Genomic DNA, 18,852 nt, shown 5'->3' with positions numbered 1-18,852 from the left:
GGATCTCCATTTCTCTTTTATGTCAAAATTTATTAGTACGTAGTGACTATTTTGTAATGTTATCATTTACAACTTACAAGATATAGATATATGTCCACAACAACAAAATTTCATGAAAATCTCTCCATTTCATTAAAGATGGGTTTCTAGTTTTTGCTTTTATTTCATGAATATTAATATTTATTTCTATGTATTCTACATTGATGTAAATGAAATGTGAACTACAAAAATATAAATGTAAGATACTTGAATTAATAAATAAATTCGTTGGTTTACAATTACAGCTATAGAGAAGTGTTTTAATGTGAAAAATGGTGAGTGTATGATTATTGTGAAAATTAAAAAAACTAAAAAGACATATATGAAATGTATTTTAATACGTAAGAAATTTTTTAAAACCAATCTTCAAGAAATATAAATCTTGTGTAAAACAAATAGAGAGAGTGGAAATAGATGCATGGGAGTTTGTGTTAGCCAGCTACCATCGCCGTACCTTGCACGTCCCGGCGGTCCCTTATGTTATTGCTTCTAAATTCATCCATCATTTTTTTTTATCGACTAAATAAAAATACTCATCCTATATAATGTAGAGCAACACATTTATTGCAAAGGAGTATAGCAAAATTTAAGGAATGAAGTGAGATTATAATTTTCCGACATATTTGACCTTACATGTGATTCTTAACACTGTAAAAACAATAATATGAAAGCTAGGAAATCGGTGGTCATATTCCCACATTTTTGTTTTAGTTTCTCATTTTTATCTATATCTCATAGTATAAACATACATACTTTTCATTTTATCAAAGTATGAATATATATATAAATAGGAGATATATTTTTGAATCATATTAGATAACAAATCTAATTTTAATCAAAGAGTATATATATACCTTTCTGTTAGAGAAAAAAAATGGTTCTTATAAGGTGTGTCACAAAACAAATCGTATAAGTTATATTTTTAATGAATTCTCTACTGATGAAAATATGCGTTTTTAAGAAGAGAGCGGCTATGGGTTACGCCGTAACTCATAACCGCTCTTGAGAAACAGTTTTTTTACAGTTACGCCGTAACTCATAACCGCTCTTGAGAAACAGTTTTTTTACAGTGACTGTTTCAGGCAGTAATCTCGATCCAAAATCGCCTAGTGTCCTTTCTTTTAAAAAGGTGAATGAGAAACAATTTTTCACGGTGACTGTTTCAGGCAGCAATCTCGATCCAAAATTGCCTTATTTGCAAACCTAATTTCGCCTGATGGCACACATAACGTGAGAAGTCTAATCGTTGTTTATACTAGCATCTTATGTTGCCACATCAATTTTACATCTTTCTACCATAATCATTACTACCGCCAATATATATATATATATATATATATTGGTTTAACTATCGTGAATATTAACTAGTATTGTTTGGTGTTGTTCTGTTTTATGTTGCTATGAACTTTTTTGTGAAAAGATGTTTCGTGAGTTCGTGTCTAGTATCTATGCTGTATAGGGATCCTAAGTATGTTAAGTGTTAACGTCAAAGAATATTTAAATGAGATAATTCAATTGTTTTTTTTCTCTAATGAACCTGATCACTGATGCGGACACCCTCTTCTTCAAATGGCCAATTTTCCAAAATTGTGTTAGAAGTTTTAGAAAGAGTACTAAAAATCCTTCGAAGGGAATTTAGATAATTATATTAAAATTGTGTTTATAACTCTTTTAATGTCTTATACTCAAGTTTGTATATTCCCAATTTATTTTTTATGAAATAATTATTTTTTCAAGTCGCCTTACAATAAAACCAGAGATATATTTCTCAAAGATGTAAAATACAATAGTATGATGCCGTTTTAGTCAACATATATACCATTATAAAAATATCATTAAGATACATGATGAATGGTATACCATTTGTTCACGTTAACATTTTTAAAACGTGTTTCTGCTATTTTTTTACCATTCGAAAGATTCATTACTTTTTCGCATTTTCATCTTTTGGAAAATGATTCCGCTATATACCATCTGCATGTTAAAAATATAACCAAAACAGACATAACACGTTTAATCTACTTAAGAGTTAACTTTCCAATGTTTTATATTTATTTTAAGAAAATTTTATCCATTTGAATTCGTTTGTTAACAGTTATTCTGTTATTTATCTGACATTACCAGTCAAACTCAAAGTAATACTACGTATTATTGTAATTACAGCAAGAATCAAGTTTTGGTCAATATACAACGATATATACCATTTGATACTATTATCTATTATCATCACTAAAATTTACTATAGTTGTTTATTTTTTTGGTGAATCTAAAATCTACTATAGTTGGTAATGGTTATTCTTATCGTGATTTACAAATAAAGAAACAGAATCAGAGGAATTTCATTAGAGGATTTTTTCCTTGATGGTTTAGGCATGAGTGTACTATTTATACATAAAACAAATTTGAAAGTTTATAGTAATTAACCTTTAAATCGTTTTGTAAGAAAGAGATGGCGAAAGGAGCAGATTTCTTTTGTCTCCTTGTCTTGTTTTTGAGTTCAGTCTCAGCAATCATAGATGATCCTCAATATAAACAAGTGAGTTCTCATAAGATTACCGAGTATATTAATCTCTATATAATAATTATCAATATATATTGCTTTTCCCTAGTAAACGATCCATCATAGCTAATGATAATCCTTGAAGGTGTATGTTGTCTACATGGGCTCACTTCCGTCTCAACTAGAATACACACCAATGTCGTATCATATGAGTATTCTTCAAGAAGTCACCGGAGAAAGGTGCGATTTAATTTATTCATTCTCTAACCATTGATTAGTTATAATAAGCTTACGTTATAATAACCATTGTGTGATATATACGTATGTACACTCTAGTTCGGTGGAAGGTCGTTTAGTGAGAAGTTACAAGAGGAGTTTCAACGGTTTCGCTGCCCGACTCACTGAGTCAGAACGAGAAAGAGTAGCCGGTTAGTGTTCTTTGATCGAGACATATTTTATGTTGAGATGTTTTTAAGGTTAAAATATTTGAAACCCTTTTGTGTTGTTACTTGTTAGAAATGGAGGGAGTTGTGTCTGTGTTTCCGAACATGAACTACAAACTCCAAACGACGGCGTCTTGGGATTTCTTGGGGTTGAAGGAAGGAAAGAATACAAAGCATAACTTAGCCATAGAGAGTGATATTATCATCGGCGTCATCGACTCTGGGATTTGGCCGGAATCCGATAGCTTTTCGGACAAAGGCTTTGGTCCTCCTCCTAAGAAATGGAAAGGTGTTTGTTCCGGCGGCAAAAACTTCACTTGCAACAAGTAATTCACTAAATTTCTCTAATATAAGATTAGTATTGTTTTAAGCAGAGATTGATGTGTTGACAATGTTTCAGCAAGTTGATCGGAGCAAGAGACTACACAAGCGAAGGTGCTAGGGACCTCCAAGGGCACGGTACTCACACAACGTCCACAGCTGCTGGAAACGCAGTTGAGAACACAAGTTTCTATGGAATCGGTAATGGAACGGCTAGAGGCGGTGTTCCAGCCTCTAGAATCGCAGCTTACAAAGTCTGCTCAGAGACAGATTGTACCGCGGCATCTCTACTGTCTGCCTTTGATGATGCGATAGCAGACGGTGTTGAGCTCATCAGCATCTCTCTCTCGGGAGGCTATCCCCAGAAGTACGAAAAGGACGCGATGGCGATTGGGGCTTTTCATGCTAATGTCAAGGGGATTCTTACTGTGAACGCAGCCGGTAATTCTGGTCCGTTTGCGGCCTCAATCGAGAGCGTAGCGCCGTGGATGTTATCGGTTGCAGCCAGCACCACGAACCGTGGGTTTTTCACCAAAGTTGTTTTGGGAAACGGTAAGACACTTGTCGTAAGTATTCAAGTAACACTCTTATTTCTTGTCATCATTGTAGCTCTGTCCCTGAAAATATCCTTTTGTCTTGACAGGGAAGACCAGTGAATGCTTTTGATCTGAAAGGAAAGAAGTATCCTCTTGTCTACGGAGATACTTTCAACGAATCTCTTGTGCAAGGAAAGATCTTGGTTTCCGCATTCCCAACTAGTTCAGAAGTAGCTGTTGGATCCATACTTAGAGACGAATTTCAATACTATGCTTTCATTAGCTCCAAGCCCTTCTCTCTTCTACCACGAGAAGAATTTGACTCTCTCGTCTCTTACATTAACTCCACAAGGTAGCTAACGGTCTTCTCGCTAAAATCTCTATATTCTCCTTCTTTGTCCTGATACTCTGTGCTTGTTTTCTCAGGTCCCCGCAAGGGTCTTTTCTTAAAACTGAGGCATTCTTTAATCAGACAGCTCCTACAGTTGCTTCCTTCTCTTCTCGCGGTCCAAACACTATTGCAGTTGATATTCTTAAGGTATAATATTTTTTATGCTCTTGATTCTGTTTTTTTTTTTCTTTCCTGGCCTGAGAGACAATGGTTGGTGGATGGATTGCAGCCAGATGTATCAGCACCAGGAGTGGAGATTCTCGCTGCGTATTCACCTTTGAGTTCACCATCTGACGACAGGATCGATAGAAGACATGTAAAGTACTCTGTTCTGTCAGGAACTTCGATGGCTTGTCCACACGTTGCAGGCGTACTTTTCATCCTGAATGGTCTCCTTCCGTGATCCAATCTGCCATCATGACAACCGGTAGACAAAACTCATAATCAACCTTTTACTTTTTTGTCCCGCTAGTAACCTCTGTTTTAAACTCTGTTCTTATAAAGTCTCTTTATTAATCGTTGCAGCTCGGCCAATGAATCCTAATACACCTGGCTTCGCATCAACCGAGTTTGCTTATGGAGCTGGACATGTCGACCCAATAGCCGCTATTAATCCTGGACTCGTCTATGAATTAGACAAAACAGACCACATCGCCTTTCTTTGCGGTTTGAACTACACTTCGAAAACCCTTCAGCTCATCGCCTGTGAAGCCGTCGTCACTTGCCGTGGAAAGACCTTACCAAGAAACCTCAACCGTCCTTCAATGTCAGCTAAAATTAATGGATATAATAGCTCCTACACCGTGACTTTCAAAAGAACCGTCACCAATCTCGGTACCCCCAACTCTACGTACAAATCAAAGATCGTCTTAGATCTCGGAGCTAAACTCAGTGTCAAGGTCTGGCCTAGTGTTCTTTCTTTTAAAAGGGTGAACGAGAAACAGTCTTTCACAGTAACTGTTTCAGGTAACAATCTCAAATTAAATCTACCTTCATCTGCAAATCTAATCTGGTCTGATGGAACACATAACGTGAGAAGTGTCATTGTTGTCTACATAACGTGAGGCATTATCAGTTCACCATAGTCATCATTATCATAATATTGTCGCCGATGTGTTTCTTTATTCTACATTTGTGTTTCTATCTTTTCTGATGATTGGTTTTTGTGTTTCTTAGTTCACAGTTTCAGAGCTTTGCTTTTATTCGAACTAAATTCATCCACATATCCTAAAATAAATAAATTAATTGATTAATTTAAGCTTTCTGTATCTAAGAGCATGTACATGGGTGATACCCATATAGTATCATTAGGAATTTTTTAGTATTATTTATAATGTTTGTTTATTATTTGAGATTCTTTATGATACTCCTAGTAAATATGTTTGCATTGGTGATACCGGTTTAAGTATCATAAAAAAAAAAAATTTACAAAATCAAAAATTAATATATTAAAACATAAGATTACAAAAGGTAATATTACAAGAAAAAAAAAAGTAGAATATACTTAAGCAAAATAAAACATAAAATTCAAAAAAAACTGAAAAAACATGATGAAAATAATAATTTAGTCGGTTGTAGTCAATTACCTTGGCCCCATTTTTGCCAAATATGTTCAATCAAATCTTCTTTCAATTGTCGATGTGTTTGTTCATGACGTATTTGAGCTCGATTGGCCATCAAATTGTTCACATTTGTAGCTGTCTCTGTAGAAAAAGAGTTGTCTACTTGAGAAGTCCCGCTTCCTTCGCCTTCTACGAAATCAGATAAATCGAACTGAGTATTTTCGTCTCGTTCATCTTCTACAATCATATTGTGCAATATGATACATGCTCTCATTATCTTGCCCATTCGCTCTTTATCCCAAAACAGACCTGGGTTTCGAATAATAGCAAACCGAGCCTGCAAGACTCCAAAAGCACGCTCGACATCTTTTCTCACTGCTTCTTGACAACTAGCAAATAATGATGCTTTCGGTCCTTGTGGGCGGGTAATTGATTGGATGAATGTTGCCCACTTCGGATATATACCATCTGTGAGGTAATAACCCATTTTGTATTGATGTCCATTGACTTCGTACCTGAGTTGTGGAGCTCGACCTTCTAATATATCATCAAACACCGGTGAGCGGTCAAGAACATTTATATCATTACACGTACCTGGAGCCCCAAAAAAAGCATGCCAAATCCATAAATCTTGTGATGCCACGGCCTCTAAAACAATAGTGGGTTTTCCATGTCCGCGTGAATACTGTCCTTTCCAAGCCGTAGGACAATTCTTCCACTCCCAATGCATACAGTCAATGCTTCCTACCATTCCCGGAAATCCGCGTTCCTTTCCAGAATGAAGTAACCGTTCTAGATCCTCACGTGTAGGCCGCCTCAAATATTCGTCTTGGAATAAATTTATTATGCCATCTACAAAATTCTCTAGTGCTTGGCTCACAGTGGTTGCGCCCATGCGGAGGTATTCGTCCATCGCATCGTTTGCAAGACCATATGCCAGACGCCTAATTGCGGCAGTACATTTCTGTAGGGCAGATAGTCCTTGCTTCCCAGTAGCATCGTCCCTTTGTTGGAAATATGGAAATTGAGAAAGACTTTGAACAATACGAACGAACAACGGCTTGGTCATTCGAAATCGCCGTCGGAACATGCGATCATGGTAAACGGGGTCATCCGAAAAGTAATCGTTCCATAATCGAATATTTCCTTCTTCCCGATCTCTCTCTATATTAGCAGCCCTTTTTTTCTTTTTTTTTCCCGCTATACGTCTACTGTAATTATCTAAACCATCTTCAAAACAATTTTCAATCCTTTCCTCTATAATATCATCAAAAGAGTCATGATCATGAGAATGTGATGCCATTACTTTTTAAGAAGCAAAACGTCCAAAAAAACTAAAAAGAGATTTGTGTTTTGAAAAGGAAAACAATTGAAAGAGAATTGGTTTTAGAGAAGAAAAACAAATAAAAGAAACTTGTTTATAGAGAAAGAAAACAAAGAAATATTTTTAGAGAAAGCAAACAAATAAAAGAGACTTGTTTTTAGAGAAATAGAAGAAAGACTTGTTTTTAGAGGAATATGAGAAAGAGGAAGAATCGTTATGAGAGTTGTATTGAGAAATATGAGAACACAAAGACATATATATAAGAGAATATAAAATCATACATTGTGCATCATACAATATAAAGTAAAACATTGCCGACCATACATTGTCGACAATAATACATTCATTCATACAATACAAAATAAAAACAACTAGGTTCTGACCATAGAAAAACAACCACTTGCGACCATACATTGTGCCATACCAAAACAAAAAACAAGTGGCTTCTGCTTACAAAGTACATCCGAGTAAAAACAGACACAGTACACTACAATAAAGCAAAAGAACCACTCAATCCATTCCTTGCCGACATCACTAGCTTCCAAGAGGAGGGCCTGCACATAATTAAGCAAAAGAAAATGAAATCATACGACATATTAAGTAAACAAAACAACTTAACTAACAACACATACCTAAAGACCAGAATATTCATTCTCAGAAACAAACACATTGCTTCCAGACAGATACTCTTTGATAAGAGTGTTCTTAAGTTCAATTTCCATCTCACTCAATCCATCAGACCTTCCAAGAAGGCTGTCAAGTAGCTTCTGCTTGGAGAGTCTCTCTTTGAAAGCCAAATCTTTCTCTTTCACTTCCCACAAAAGCTGAAGTTCAGCAGCAGAACCAGCGTCAGCTCCTTCAATCTTTCCCTTACCTTTGGACTTGGCTAAAGCCTTGGCTGCCTTGACCCCTATTGGCCTTTTAAGACTATCTTCTTCTACTTCAGAAAGTTTAGCTTTCTTCTTAACAGGAAGTTTTGTCTCACACCAATTGCACCATTTCTGATCAGTCTTGAGGATTCTCCATACATGCTCAAGACTGAACTTGGTTTTTTGATCCTGGTGGTACAGCTTGTAGGCAAGCACAAGAACGTCATCTTCAGTCTCTCCACTGCGAGGAGTCCGAGAGGCAAACTCATAACAGCCTGCAAACTTCATGACAAGCTCATTCATTTTTTGCCATTTCTGCTTGCAAGTGTTGGCCTCTCGGATGGTGAGCTTAGAGACAGCAGGACATGCAGCATAATATACTGCAACCCTATCCCAAAAGGCAGCAGATCTCTGCTCATTCCCTACAACAGAGTCTTTGGATGTGTTGAGCCAGGCACTTGCAAGTGCCTTCTCTTCAGGAACACTCCATCTCACTCTAGGTTCCCTAGCTACTGCTGTGGGTGTTTGGGATTCAGAACAAAGAGGTTGTGAAGGACTGAGAGGAGGAGGCTGTGAAGGACTGAGAGGGGTTGGGTTTTCTTCTTGGCTAAACAAGAGATTGGTAAAGGATTGAGAGGAGGAAAAGTTCAAGTTGGAAGCCATTTTGTGTTTTAGTTCAGTTTAATGGTTTGTTTAAGTTCTCAGAAACTTATTATAAAGACAAACACTCATGACAAGATCAACCAAATTTGTATTGAATACGAGTCATTATAGTTCAGTTTAAGTGTTTGGTTTACTAATTCAACTCACTGAGACACTTCCCATCTCATAACTTCAGTTAAAAAAGCTAATGTCTCATCATCATTTTAATTCCCTTTAATTTTAAGTTCAGACTTGCATTTAATACAACCTCATCACCAACAATATCTAGATCATTAAAAAGACTCTATACACAGAGAAAATATTCTTATACAGATGACATTAAATTCACTCTCAACAATATCTACCTAATCACTATTAAATTCAACTTATCAGTTTCTAGTCAATTCAATTGTTCAAAATATCAATTCAAATCAATTGAATTCATTTAAGTTTCAATTCATTGTTCCTAATCTCTATTCAGATAGGATGCAGCTTTAACACACAGAAACTGGAAACTGATAAGTTTTACCTTTCACCTTTGCAGCTTCTCATCGTTTCAGGATCTGACAATTCTCACCATCCTTGAGTGACTCCACAGCTGCAAAACAATATTTATAAAGGTCAAAATAATGATCCTGTGATCAAAATATTGATCCTGTAAACCAAAATCTTAGTTTACCTGTCCATCAACAATTATGAGAAGAACATGGTATTGCCCTCCACTTTCTTCCACAATTGTCATCGTCCTTTCAATAATGGGTGCAAAAGAAGTTGGCCTTGTGACAGAAGCAACCATTGCTCTTAGTGACATCAATACCAACAATCAAATTCGATGACTCCAAACCAGTATGAGAAAGAGCACCTATAACCTATAAAAACACAAGAATCTATAAAGAGCACATTCAAGAAACATAACCAACAAACACAAGAACTCACAAGAATCTCATAAACATGACCAATCTGTGGAAACTTCTTCTTGCCTTGATTCTTTTGCGGAAGAAAAGGCGCCTGAAACCCAGAACTGTATGATGAAACAGGAGCCGGTACCACAATCCTTTAATGTAACCTATAAAGAAACAAGTTTGAATTTTTCAACGCAAATATCAGAAAATAATCTAAAAACTGAGGAAAGATCCAATCTTTGTTGACTTGTTCAAATCAATCAAGAAATTTAAAGCCCTAATATGTGTTGAAGAGATAAAGGACGGAATATAGCTCCTTCAAAAAGGATTAATCATAATCGAATTGAAGCAGATCTTACAAAAGAAAGTCTCACAATCAATTTCAAAGAGAATCAGCTCATTTTTCAGTAGATCGAACGAAGATCGGATGAAAACCGACAGAGCAAAATGAGAAATGATGTATAAGATGAAGAATAACCTCGGAGAGAGACGGAGTTGGAGCGGTCACTGCTTTCGCCATTGAAAGTGTGTGGTCAAGAGAAGCTCGAAGAATCTTCAGATGACTGGAGAGCGACGAGGATCGGAGACAAGAATCTGTTTTTTTTATGATGACACTCTGAGAGAAACCCTAGACGGCCGGAAGAGAAGAGTAGGTACCGAAAGCAAGATCGTGAAGACGAATCGGCGGAGGAGAGGGAAACTCGAAATCGGCGGAGGAGGAGGAGTTCTAGGTTTTCTCGGGAGAGAGAGGTGAGAAATTTTTTTTTCTCTGCCTTTAGCCAAAAACGCGTTTGCAGCACCAATCAGCACGTGCCACGTCGACTGATACCCAGTATCAGAAGTATCAGTCTACTGATACGGCTCAGGCCCAAAAAAATTGTTTGGTCTATTAATTAATATTTTCTGGGCTTATGATACCCATAATAAATCACCGCTGGGCATGGTCTAAGAGGGTATCTGAGAATTAAAATAAAAGACAATTAAGAAAAAAGAAAAAAGAGACAAATGAAAAGTTCTCGCGGGCCGGCTTCTCTTTTAAGAAACTTTCACATGGATATTACCGTTACGGAGTGAAAAATATAGATCATGAAGTAGATACCACAAAACATATACGTTTTCACAATGAAAAAAATCATAATAAGGAAAAAAAAAAAAAAAAAAATATGAAGAGTAAGCGAAAACTACAACTACAATTGTTCCCAAAATGACGCACGTCCACATCTGTTGAAAAAAAACACATATCAATCATGGATCTATCGTCTTGTCTCTCTCTATGGTATGGATGATCATTATCGTTTGTTTTATGCCAAATATCGGAGAGAATAATCTGCATGCATGGTTAGGTATTTCCCAAGTGATGACTGGAGTGCCCTGCCTACCCGTTTCGGGTTCTGGCCGGGGAATCCAACCACCACCGGAGTGGTCAGCAGCCGTGTTTTCTCTGCTAGACTTCCGGTGGTTTGTCGACAGATTCACGATAAGCAGCCGTTCGGAATGTTCAAAGGCGAAAATGGCATGAACTACACATTTTCAACATTTTTGATCGAAGCAATACTCATCATTTTGTTCATCAAAATTGTTTACTTCCTCCTTCGACCTCTTCGTCAACCTCGTATAGTCTGCGAGATCATTGTTCGTCTTCGATCTTATATATATTTTCTTTTATATATATGAATAATAAAATCCATTGATGGAGCTTATTAATATTGAGACAAAATTGTTTTGTGTTTTGAAGGGTGGGATGATGATAGGACCGTCCATGCTTGGAAGAAGCCGAAACTTCAATTACTATCTGTTTCCTCCAATTGCGAATTACATATGCGCGAACATAGGACTGTTGGGATTCTTTTATTTCTTCTTCCTCACGGCTGCCAAGACGGACGTTGCAGAAATCTTTAAAGCACCAAGAAAGCATAAGTACATTGCTGCCATTAGCGTTTTGGTGCCGATTGCTTGCGTGGGGGGCACGGGGGCTGCCTTGAAAGAAAAAATGGATGTAAGATTGCAGAAATCTTCTTCCATTGGAGGGGTCACGTTCGCCTTGGGTTTCACTTCTTTTCCAGTCATTTACACTGTTTTGAGAGACATGAACCTTCTCAACTCCGAGATAGGAAAGTTCGCCATGTCAGTGACTCTCCTCGGAGACATGGTAGGGATCTACGTGCTTGTTTTGTTTGAAGCCATGGCGCAGGCTGACGGTGGAGGAGGAGCATACTCTGTCATATGGTTTCTCATCTCATCGGCTATCTTGGCCGCTTTTTTGCTTTTGGTTGTGAAACGAAGCTTTGAGAGGATTGTCGCCAAAACGCCTGAGGGAGGACTCGTGAACCAAAACTACATAGTCATGATTCTCATGGGTGTCCTTGTCTCTTGTTTCCTCACCGACATGTTTGGTATGGCTATAGCCGTTGGACCCATTTGGCTAGGGTTGGTGGTCCCTCATGGCCCACCGTTGGGTTCCACGTTGGCTATTCGGAGCGAGACCTTCGTTAATGAATTCTTGATGCCTTTCTCTTTTGCTTTAGTGGGACAAAAAACCAATGTCAACTTACTTAGCAATGAGACTTGGCCTAAACAGGTCTCTCCTCTTGTCTACATGAGCATCGTTGGCTTCGTCACCAAGTTTGTCTCCTCCACTGGCGCTGCTCTCTTCTTTAAAGTCCCCACTAGGGACAGTCTCACGCTTGGCTTGATGATGAACCTGAGAGGCCAGATCGATATCTTGCTCTACTTGCATTGGATCGACAAACGTATGGTAGGCTTACCCGGTTATACTGTCATGGTTTTGTATGCCATTCTGGTCACGGGTGTAACAGCGCCGCTCATCAGTTTCCTCTACGATCCCACTCGGCCTTACAGAAGCAGCAAGCGCCGCACAATCCAGCACACTCCTCAGAACACCGAGATGGGACTAGTTCTTGCAGTCTCCGACCATGATACCTTCTCTGGCTTGATCACCTTTCTCGACTTCGCCTATCCCACTAAAACTAGTCCTTTTTCTATATTCGCAATCCAGCTTGTGGAACTGGAAGGGCGTGCCCAACCGTTGTTTATTGAACACGACAAGCGAAAGAAGGAGGATGAAGAATACGAGGAGGAAGAGGAAGAGCCGGAGCGTATGCGGAGGAGCAGGCGAGTAGACCAGGTGCAGAGCGCCTTTAAACTGTACCAAGAGAAAAGAAGTGAGTGTGTGAAGATGCATGCCTACACCGCCAATGCTTCAAAGCATCACATGTATCAAGATATTTGTGGGGTGGCCTTGACCAAGAAAACCGCTTTCATTGTCTTACCTTATCAGAAAGAGCGTCTTCAAGACGCAGCTCTTACCGAGCTACGTGACTCCGGCATGCTATCTGTGAACGCAGACGTCTTGGCACACACACCTTGCTCTGTCTGTATCTATTATGAGAAGGGACGACTTAAAAACGCCATGGTTCGGTCATCCATGGACCCGCAACACACAACAAATTCAAGCCATATGAGGCAAGAAATGTACCGTTTCGTGGTTCTGTTTTTAGGAGGAGCTGATAACAGAGAAGCTCTGCATCTGGCTGATAGGATGACGGAGAACCCGTATATAACCTTGACAGTTATTAGGTTCTTGGCGCACAACCACGAAGGAGAGGATGAGAGGGAGAAGAAGCTAGACGATGGGGTGGTGACGTGGTTCTGGGTCAAGAACGAAAGCAACGAAAGGGTTAGTTACAAGGAGGTTGTTGTCAAGAACGGTGCTGAGACATTGGCTGCGATTCAAGCAATGAATGTTAATGACTACGATCTGTGGATAACCGGGAGGAGAGAAGGGATCAACCCAAAGATTCTGGAAGGACTTTCTACGTGGAGCGAGGACCACCAGCTTGGAGTCATCGGAGACACAGTGGCTGGGAGCGTTTTCGCCTCGGATGGTTCGGTGTTGGTGGTGCAGCAACAAGTGAGGAACCAGAAGGGTGGTGATGGTTTCTTGAACGGCAAGTTTGATTACAAGAAATTAGTGTCTCCTTGGTCTCACTCTCATAATTGATTTTAATTAGTACCATTTCTTGATTGATAGGTTTCTTAATTTTCTTTAAATCCAAGTTGTACAATCTGTATTATTGTTGGGATTTGCTTTTTATTTGCATCCCAATCTATAGACGATTTAATATTATTCCAATATAGAAGCAGCTTAATTAGCTAGCTAAATCATGTTTCATTTTTTTTCTCTCAAAATGTATTGAAACATCAATCAATCTCTGTTCCTGTCATGAATGTATTCCCAAAATGAAATGGCCAAAAAAAGCAGAGATCTTTCTCTAACATGTTAAAATGATTCGAGATCAAACATGGGACATCTGTTGCTTGAGCGTTTCCAGTAGCTTTCTCTTAGATTCACAAATCTGGAGAAACTCACGGAGAACTATCTGTTGCGCCATAACTGTTTTACGTGCGGTATCTGCCGTGTTCCACGATTTCAGTGCTTGAAAGATGCGATTTCCAACCTCCGATTCTTCGCTGGATGCGATGAAACTCTCTAATACCCCAAGAATCTGTCCCGGTCCTCCTGCTGCATCTTCATCTCTCTTCAGAGTTGACAGAAATCTCTCCACTTGTTCATCTTCTTGATGGTTCAGTTGATTCAGTAGCCAGCTAGAAACTTCTTGTATTGTGCTGCATAGTGAATGTATAGAATCTTTGATTGCTTGCGACATCGGGGAGGAAGATAATTGATCTGAATGTTGATTTTTCTTCTTCTTTTTCCCAGATGGGAGAGACGATCGGGTACAGGCCTGAATTATAAGACTGTGCCACGCCAACGGTTCAGTGACGATCTGGATCAAAACCTGGACATCAGAATAGCAAGAACTCATGTCTAAAGATCCCATTGATCTGACTCTATCCAGAATAAGCCTCTCAAACAGGGAGTTCAACACATGCCAATGCTCATGGGAACTTAGGCTCCACGCATTCCAAAACACCGCAAAATTCAACCAGTCCACCAAATTTGAACCAAGGCTCTACAGAGATGTTCCAACAAGGTTACTAACGGTAAGACCAGTTAACTAAACATGAGTGCAGGTGGAAGGAGAAAGGAGTAGAAAAGCTAACCTCGGAAGTCCTTACACCCTGTGAGATCCCTGTGATCATTTCTACAGCGTCATTGAGAGAACATCCCAACATTTTTGTGTATTCATCCAGCAAACACTTAAGTTCTCCACAGATTTTGACGTCACCTCCAGACCCATTGGTTTCAGCACTCTCCTTTAATGCCGTTGACGTGCACTGAATAGAGAGATATATCATCCGAGGTAGTAGGGATTTTCTCTGGATGGCTCGTTTCATATTTTCTTCACGATCGTCTTTCTATACACAGCCAACAAGTACAAGTATATTATATTAGATTGCATCCTTCCACAAGAATGTATGGATAATAATAGACACACGTACCACATCCTCTTTGGGGCAGTAAGAAATTTCTTCAAACGGACCTACAAACGTTGATAGATATTAAGAATAACACCACAATCATAAACAACAACTAATGTGAAGGAAATACTGACCTAGTAGATAGTTTTTCTCAGGACAAGGTGTCCACCATGGACGTGTTTGCATATCTTCATTGAACCTCAGTGTCTTGGAACCAATGTCATTTGAGAGCTCCACAAGTTGAACTCCAGATTTCAGGTTTTCAAGAATGCGCTAGAAAAAAAAAATCACAGGCAAAGTTAGATATATACTATGGTAATTTACATGATAAGAACTTGGATGAGTTACCTCTTCTTCCTCGACACTGTCTGCGTTTTGCTTCAATTGCAAGACAGCCGCTTCAACTCTTGCAGCTTGGTACTGGTTTGAGTGCTGCAAGCGTTGTTTGAATAGGACAAATTCGATAACCTGAGATTAGATAATCCAGATAAGTCACGACAGTAACCGGTTGCCCACAAGGATATGGTAATGACAATTCTGGGAGAGAAATCTAATTGTTTACTTTTGAGTAATTTCTATGGCGGTAAGCAAGAAACGTAAGGTCTGCAGACTCTCTCAAATGATCATCCATAAACTTGAGATAGTCTTTTAGGAGGTTACTTAAGTCCACCCACATGGGAGATTCCAACATTTGACGTAGAATATGGTGTGAAACAGTTTCCGTCAAGATGTTCTTCACATCAAGAGCTTTATACCTAACAGAAGATAAACAGGTGGTTCAGTAAAACGAGCTGAATGAGGGTTTTTCTGTTTCCAGGCAAAAACAAGTAAAGCTGAGAGCTATAAATACCGTTCAAATGCAAGCGGTAGAGCACCAATATATGAATATATGTGCAACAGCAAGATCTTGTACTGCCAGACATGTCTGTGGAAACAAAAAGTAATAATCAAGTGAGACCTATCAAAGCCATGTTGAATCCTTCGCATTTAAAAAAGAAGCAGATGGCAAAAATATGGCATACTGACCCTCTGATGGTCAAGCCCAGCTCAAGAACCATTATAGCTTCAGCAAGATAGCCAAAATCTCGAGTTCTCCAGAATAACTGGAACCAACAGTAAGGTGCATTAATAAATAACAATTACAAAGGAAGTGAGTCTGTTGAACACAGCCCAACGTACCTGGACCAACATGTTGCTAATCAAAGATAAAAGTTCTTCCCCAAACATGCTCTCTTGAGGGTCCAAGTCCTTAGAAAGAGAAAGATTTTGGCAGTATAACTTTGCCAGTTTGACAGCAGAGGCTTCAATTTCTAGACATTGGAAGAAAAAATCGAATTGGAAATAGATCCAGAAGAACGCATTAAAGAGGCTTCTCACAAAAGAGTAAAATGGCTTGTAGATTTGGAATTCAATTTTATAAGCAGAAAAAAGTATGTAAGCTAAGAGAACACACCGTCGACAGGGAGCTCAAAAATGTTTCCTGTCAGTTCTTGGACTTTGAGAATTGTTGTTGTTTGACCAAGCACTTTGGTTGCTGACTCAGAAAAGGAGTCGGAATTTTTCACTAACATTCCCACAAATTCTGCCTTTTTATTTGGGGATAATACTTGTAAGTATGCTTCAACGTCCGAGGCATAGCAAGCTAAATGACCAAATCTGCATGCAAAGCGATACAAGCTCAGAGGGATGTAAGAACCATACTGATAAACAACTAATCAACTCGAAAGGGTTTCATACAGCGACATACTTAAGAAAATATTGCAGTAACGATTCTAGTAATTTGTTTTCGTTCTTCTTCCCAAATAGGAACTTTCTCTTCTCAATTTCAAGTTCTGCCAAGTACGGACCCCTTAAATTACTATTTTCATTGTCCCTCTGTAATTTCTGCACCAAATCTGAAGCACTTGATATACGAGAATCAAACTGCATGGTGGAAAAGAAAATAGAGTATATCTAAGCCAGAAATTATGATAAAAGTAACGAACACACGAACTGAAACATTAAGCCATGCAAGAGGGTAATATGATCACCATTTCTTCCGTAAGGTGAGAAAACTTGCATTCTATGTGCTTTGTTGGATGAATTTGATCAATATTGTCAAAGTATTTCCAGATGCTGTCATCTTCAAGCAGACAGCCGAGATAGTGTAGGAAACACTCCCAATCATCTGGACTGCCAAGTGAACAGAAATTCAATGTTAGCATACTGGCATGATATGATTGTATAGAAACAATCGAATGACCAATCAGTAATCATACTGGAAACATTCCCAACTATAAAAACACTGAGATCTGAGATGCTCATGCCTTGCAAACATACCTCAATTCTAAGATTTTTTTATAGACATCAACAGCAGCAGAATAGTCATTAGCCCTAGCAAGGAGTCTCCCCTGTCAGCTTAAAGTGAGAGAGTTTGTGTGAGCATACAGCAACAGACTCAGCATATATATATCGATAGGTTCAACTTAAAAATAGGGAAAATGAACAATTTCTGAGGTGTACGGAGAATATAATAAAAAACCATGAAGTTTAGTGTTCTTTCCGGCCAAAAATCCTTATAACCTACCTGTATCCGTAGTTTATCAACTTCAATCATCAAAAGAGATCCCAAATCTCCAGAAAGGACTTCTAAAGCATCATTGTATTTGGATTCTTGTTCCAGCAAAGAGATATACACCATGAGAGCTGAAAATACCATACTTCCATTAGTAGAAGAAAGGGTGAAGAAATCTGAAATAGTTCGACAACACTTGTACAAGAGAAGACATTGGTGGAATTTACCTTCTGGCTCATGCATACTATGAGAGGCAATGTGCTTCTTAAGAAAACCCTCAGCCAGAAGCAACAGCTTCTCCCCACTCTTATCGCATAGCACCTGTCAAAAATGGTCACAACTGTAACCAACAGAGAAACCAAAATGCTCAAACAAAAAAAAGGGAGGAAACGATGGCAGTACTTGTAATTGGATGCTACAAACAGCCCAAAGTAAGAACCTTTCTTCTCCGGCAAGTTTGTACATTTTGATGGCTGTCTGTCACAAAGCAAGACATAAGAAGCAGGGAAATAAAGACTGATACCAGATCCCAGAATCATGTTCATCAGAAAGACCAACCTGTTGCTGCTTCACAAAAGAATATTCACGAACATAGCAATTGAAGAGCCCCATCATAAGCTCCAAATTATTAGGGAATTTGCCACAGGCATGAGCATAACAACTAGTAGCCAAGTCCACTGATCAAATTAAAACAAACGATTTAGATATATAACCAAGAAGTTAAACAACAGCTCTTTTACGAGTGCCACTTACAGTGATCAAGTCTCTGCAATACAATTTGCAATGTACTAAGAGTGAGATCATCCATCAACGCTAAATCATCGTTGTACAAAAGCTCTTTAGCATCCAAACAAACAGAGAGTGCCTCATCTGGTTTCCCCATTCTCTCATGAATCAGAGCTTTAAGCGCCTGTTAAATGCAACAACATCATTCCAATCAGATTACCCTCTCGTTTACATATTAAAGAAAGAGGCAAACAAAACCAAAACAAAAAACAATGATGGATGGGTTACACTTACTAAAGCATAAGGTGATTTAGGGTACTTAGAGAGAAGCGAAGTGACAAGCTTGAGAGCATTTTTGAACTGACGAGAATCGATTGCATCCCAGATGGGTCGAACACGGCGCTCCGGTATCCCACCCGCTAACCCGAATTTGGAAGACATCTGAGAAGATAAGAAGAGTTCTGTCGGAAACCTTTTCAAGTGTCTTTATGAGTTGTTGACCTTACACATCCACAAGACTCAGTTCCAGTTAAACACAGGATTTCGACACGATCAGGGAGTTCTGCAGCTGCTAATCGAAACCTAATCAGAATGTTTGGATGCCGCTATATGACTATCCCCGTCGAGAATTAAGATTGGG

The 18,852-nt window shown here is 38.7% G+C and overlaps 5 protein-coding genes across 6 annotated transcripts; 3 read left to right on the top strand and 2 right to left on the bottom strand.

Annotated features, from left to right (window-relative positions):
- The first annotated feature begins 2,488 nt into the window (after positions 1 to 2,488).
- LOC9300653 (subtilisin-like protease SBT4.7) lies at positions 2,489 to 4,651 on the top strand. The gene is made up of 8 exons (XM_021015426.1): positions 2,489 to 2,575; positions 2,685 to 2,779; positions 2,876 to 2,967; positions 3,056 to 3,308; positions 3,383 to 3,869; positions 3,947 to 4,191; positions 4,266 to 4,377; positions 4,460 to 4,651. Exons 1-8 carry the CDS (start codon positions 2,489 to 2,491, stop codon positions 4,631 to 4,633), a joined length of 1,545 nt encoding a protein of 514 aa, XP_020871085.1. The 3' UTR covers positions 4,634 to 4,651.
- An 84-nt stretch (positions 4,652 to 4,735) lies between these two features.
- On the top strand, positions 4,736 to 5,429 carry LOC110225634 (subtilisin-like protease SBT4.7). Its single transcript, XM_021015427.1, has one exon. It carries the CDS (start codon positions 4,764 to 4,766, stop codon positions 5,292 to 5,294), a length of 531 nt encoding a protein of 176 aa, XP_020871086.1. The 5' UTR covers positions 4,736 to 4,763; the 3' UTR covers positions 5,295 to 5,429.
- Positions 5,430 to 7,358: 1,929 nt separating this feature from the next.
- On the bottom strand, positions 7,359 to 10,352 carry LOC9302342 (glutathione S-transferase T3). The gene is made up of 5 exons (XM_002864530.2): positions 10,008 to 10,352; positions 9,564 to 9,693; positions 9,307 to 9,496; positions 7,749 to 9,225; positions 7,359 to 7,670 (listed from the first exon to the last, which is right to left on the bottom strand). Exon 4 carries the CDS (start codon positions 8,646 to 8,648, stop codon positions 7,749 to 7,751), a length of 900 nt encoding a protein of 299 aa, XP_002864576.2. The 5' UTR covers positions 8,649 to 9,225; positions 9,307 to 9,496; positions 9,564 to 9,693; positions 10,008 to 10,352; the 3' UTR covers positions 7,359 to 7,670.
- Positions 10,353 to 10,552: 200 nt separating this feature from the next.
- On the top strand, positions 10,553 to 13,681 carry LOC9300652 (cation/H(+) antiporter 25). Its single transcript, XM_002866221.2, has 2 exons — positions 10,553 to 11,161; positions 11,265 to 13,681. Exons 1-2 carry the CDS (start codon positions 10,865 to 10,867, stop codon positions 13,548 to 13,550), a joined length of 2,583 nt encoding a protein of 860 aa, XP_002866267.1. The 5' UTR covers positions 10,553 to 10,864; the 3' UTR covers positions 13,551 to 13,681.
- A 17-nt stretch (positions 13,682 to 13,698) lies between these two features.
- Positions 13,699 to 18,823, bottom strand: LOC9302341 (N-terminal acetyltransferase B complex auxiliary subunit NAA25). 2 transcript variants are annotated; one of them, XM_021030698.1, is made up of 19 exons: positions 18,507 to 18,823; positions 18,240 to 18,396; positions 18,045 to 18,163; positions 17,889 to 17,963; positions 17,714 to 17,807; positions 17,499 to 17,617; positions 17,252 to 17,322; positions 16,963 to 17,104; positions 16,680 to 16,855; positions 16,386 to 16,588; positions 16,112 to 16,242; positions 15,959 to 16,035; positions 15,783 to 15,857; positions 15,495 to 15,687; positions 15,281 to 15,400; positions 15,067 to 15,205; positions 14,954 to 14,994; positions 14,615 to 14,869; positions 13,699 to 14,523 (listed from the first exon to the last, which is right to left on the bottom strand). In XM_021030698.1, the coding sequence occupies exons 1-19, from the start codon at positions 18,651 to 18,653 to the stop codon at positions 13,846 to 13,848; spliced, it is 3,012 nt and encodes a 1,003-aa protein (XP_020886357.1). In that variant the 5' UTR covers positions 18,654 to 18,823; the 3' UTR covers positions 13,699 to 13,845. The 2 variants fall into 2 exon arrangements, with proteins under 2 accessions (XP_020886357.1, XP_020886364.1); XM_021030705.1 differs by lacking the exons at positions 18,240 to 18,396; positions 18,507 to 18,823 and having other exon boundaries at positions 17,889 to 17,959; positions 18,045 to 18,133.
- Between the last annotated feature and the right edge of the window lie 29 nt (positions 18,824 to 18,852).

Source organism: Arabidopsis lyrata (assembly GCF_000004255.2).
Source record: "Arabidopsis lyrata subsp. lyrata unplaced genomic scaffold ARALYscaffold_8, whole genome shotgun sequence".
NCBI lineage: Eukaryota > Viridiplantae > Streptophyta > Magnoliopsida > Brassicales > Brassicaceae > Arabidopsis > Arabidopsis lyrata.
Note: the sequence above shows the minus strand (reverse complement) of the source record. Positions and strands in the feature narration are given on the sequence as shown.

What these genes read in the sequence shown, in the direction of transcription:
- LOC9300653 (XM_021015426.1), top strand. Translation starts at nt 2,489, where the DNA reads ATGGCGAAAGGAGCAGATTTCTTTTGTCTCCTTGTCTTGTTTTTGAGT. An exon ending in ATGATCCTCAATATAAACAA is followed by an intron (nt 2,576 to 2,684) that starts GTGAGTTCTCAT and finishes TAATCCTTGAAG; the next exon opens with GTGTATGTTGTCTACATGGG. An exon ending in TCTTACATTAACTCCACAAG is followed by an intron (nt 4,192 to 4,265) that starts GTAGCTAACGGT and finishes TTGTTTTCTCAG; the next exon opens with GTCCCCGCAAGGGTCTTTTC.
- LOC9300652 (XM_002866221.2), top strand. Translation starts at nt 10,865, where the DNA reads ATGGTTAGGTATTTCCCAAGTGATGACTGGAGTGCCCTGCCTACCCGT. An exon ending in GTATAGTCTGCGAGATCATT is followed by an intron (nt 11,162 to 11,264) that starts GTTCGTCTTCGA and finishes TGTGTTTTGAAG; the next exon opens with GGTGGGATGATGATAGGACC.
- LOC110225634 (XM_021015427.1), top strand. Translation starts at nt 4,764, where the DNA reads ATGAATCCTAATACACCTGGCTTCGCATCAACCGAGTTTGCTTATGGA.
- LOC9302341 (XM_021030698.1), bottom strand. Translation starts at nt 18,653, where the DNA reads ATGTCTTCCAAATTCGGGTTAGCGGGTGGGATACCGGAGCGCCGTGTT. An exon ending in CTACCGCTTGCATTTGAACG is followed by an intron (nt 15,688 to 15,782) that starts GTATTTATAGCT and finishes ATCTTCTGTTAG; the next exon opens with GTATAAAGCTCTTGATGTGA. An exon ending in ACAGTGTCGAGGAAGAAGAG is followed by an intron (nt 15,206 to 15,280) that starts GTAACTCATCCA and finishes TTTTTTTTCTAG; the next exon opens with CGCATTCTTGAAAACCTGAA.
- LOC9302342 (XM_002864530.2), bottom strand. Translation starts at nt 8,648, where the DNA reads ATGGCTTCCAACTTGAACTTTTCCTCCTCTCAATCCTTTACCAATCTC.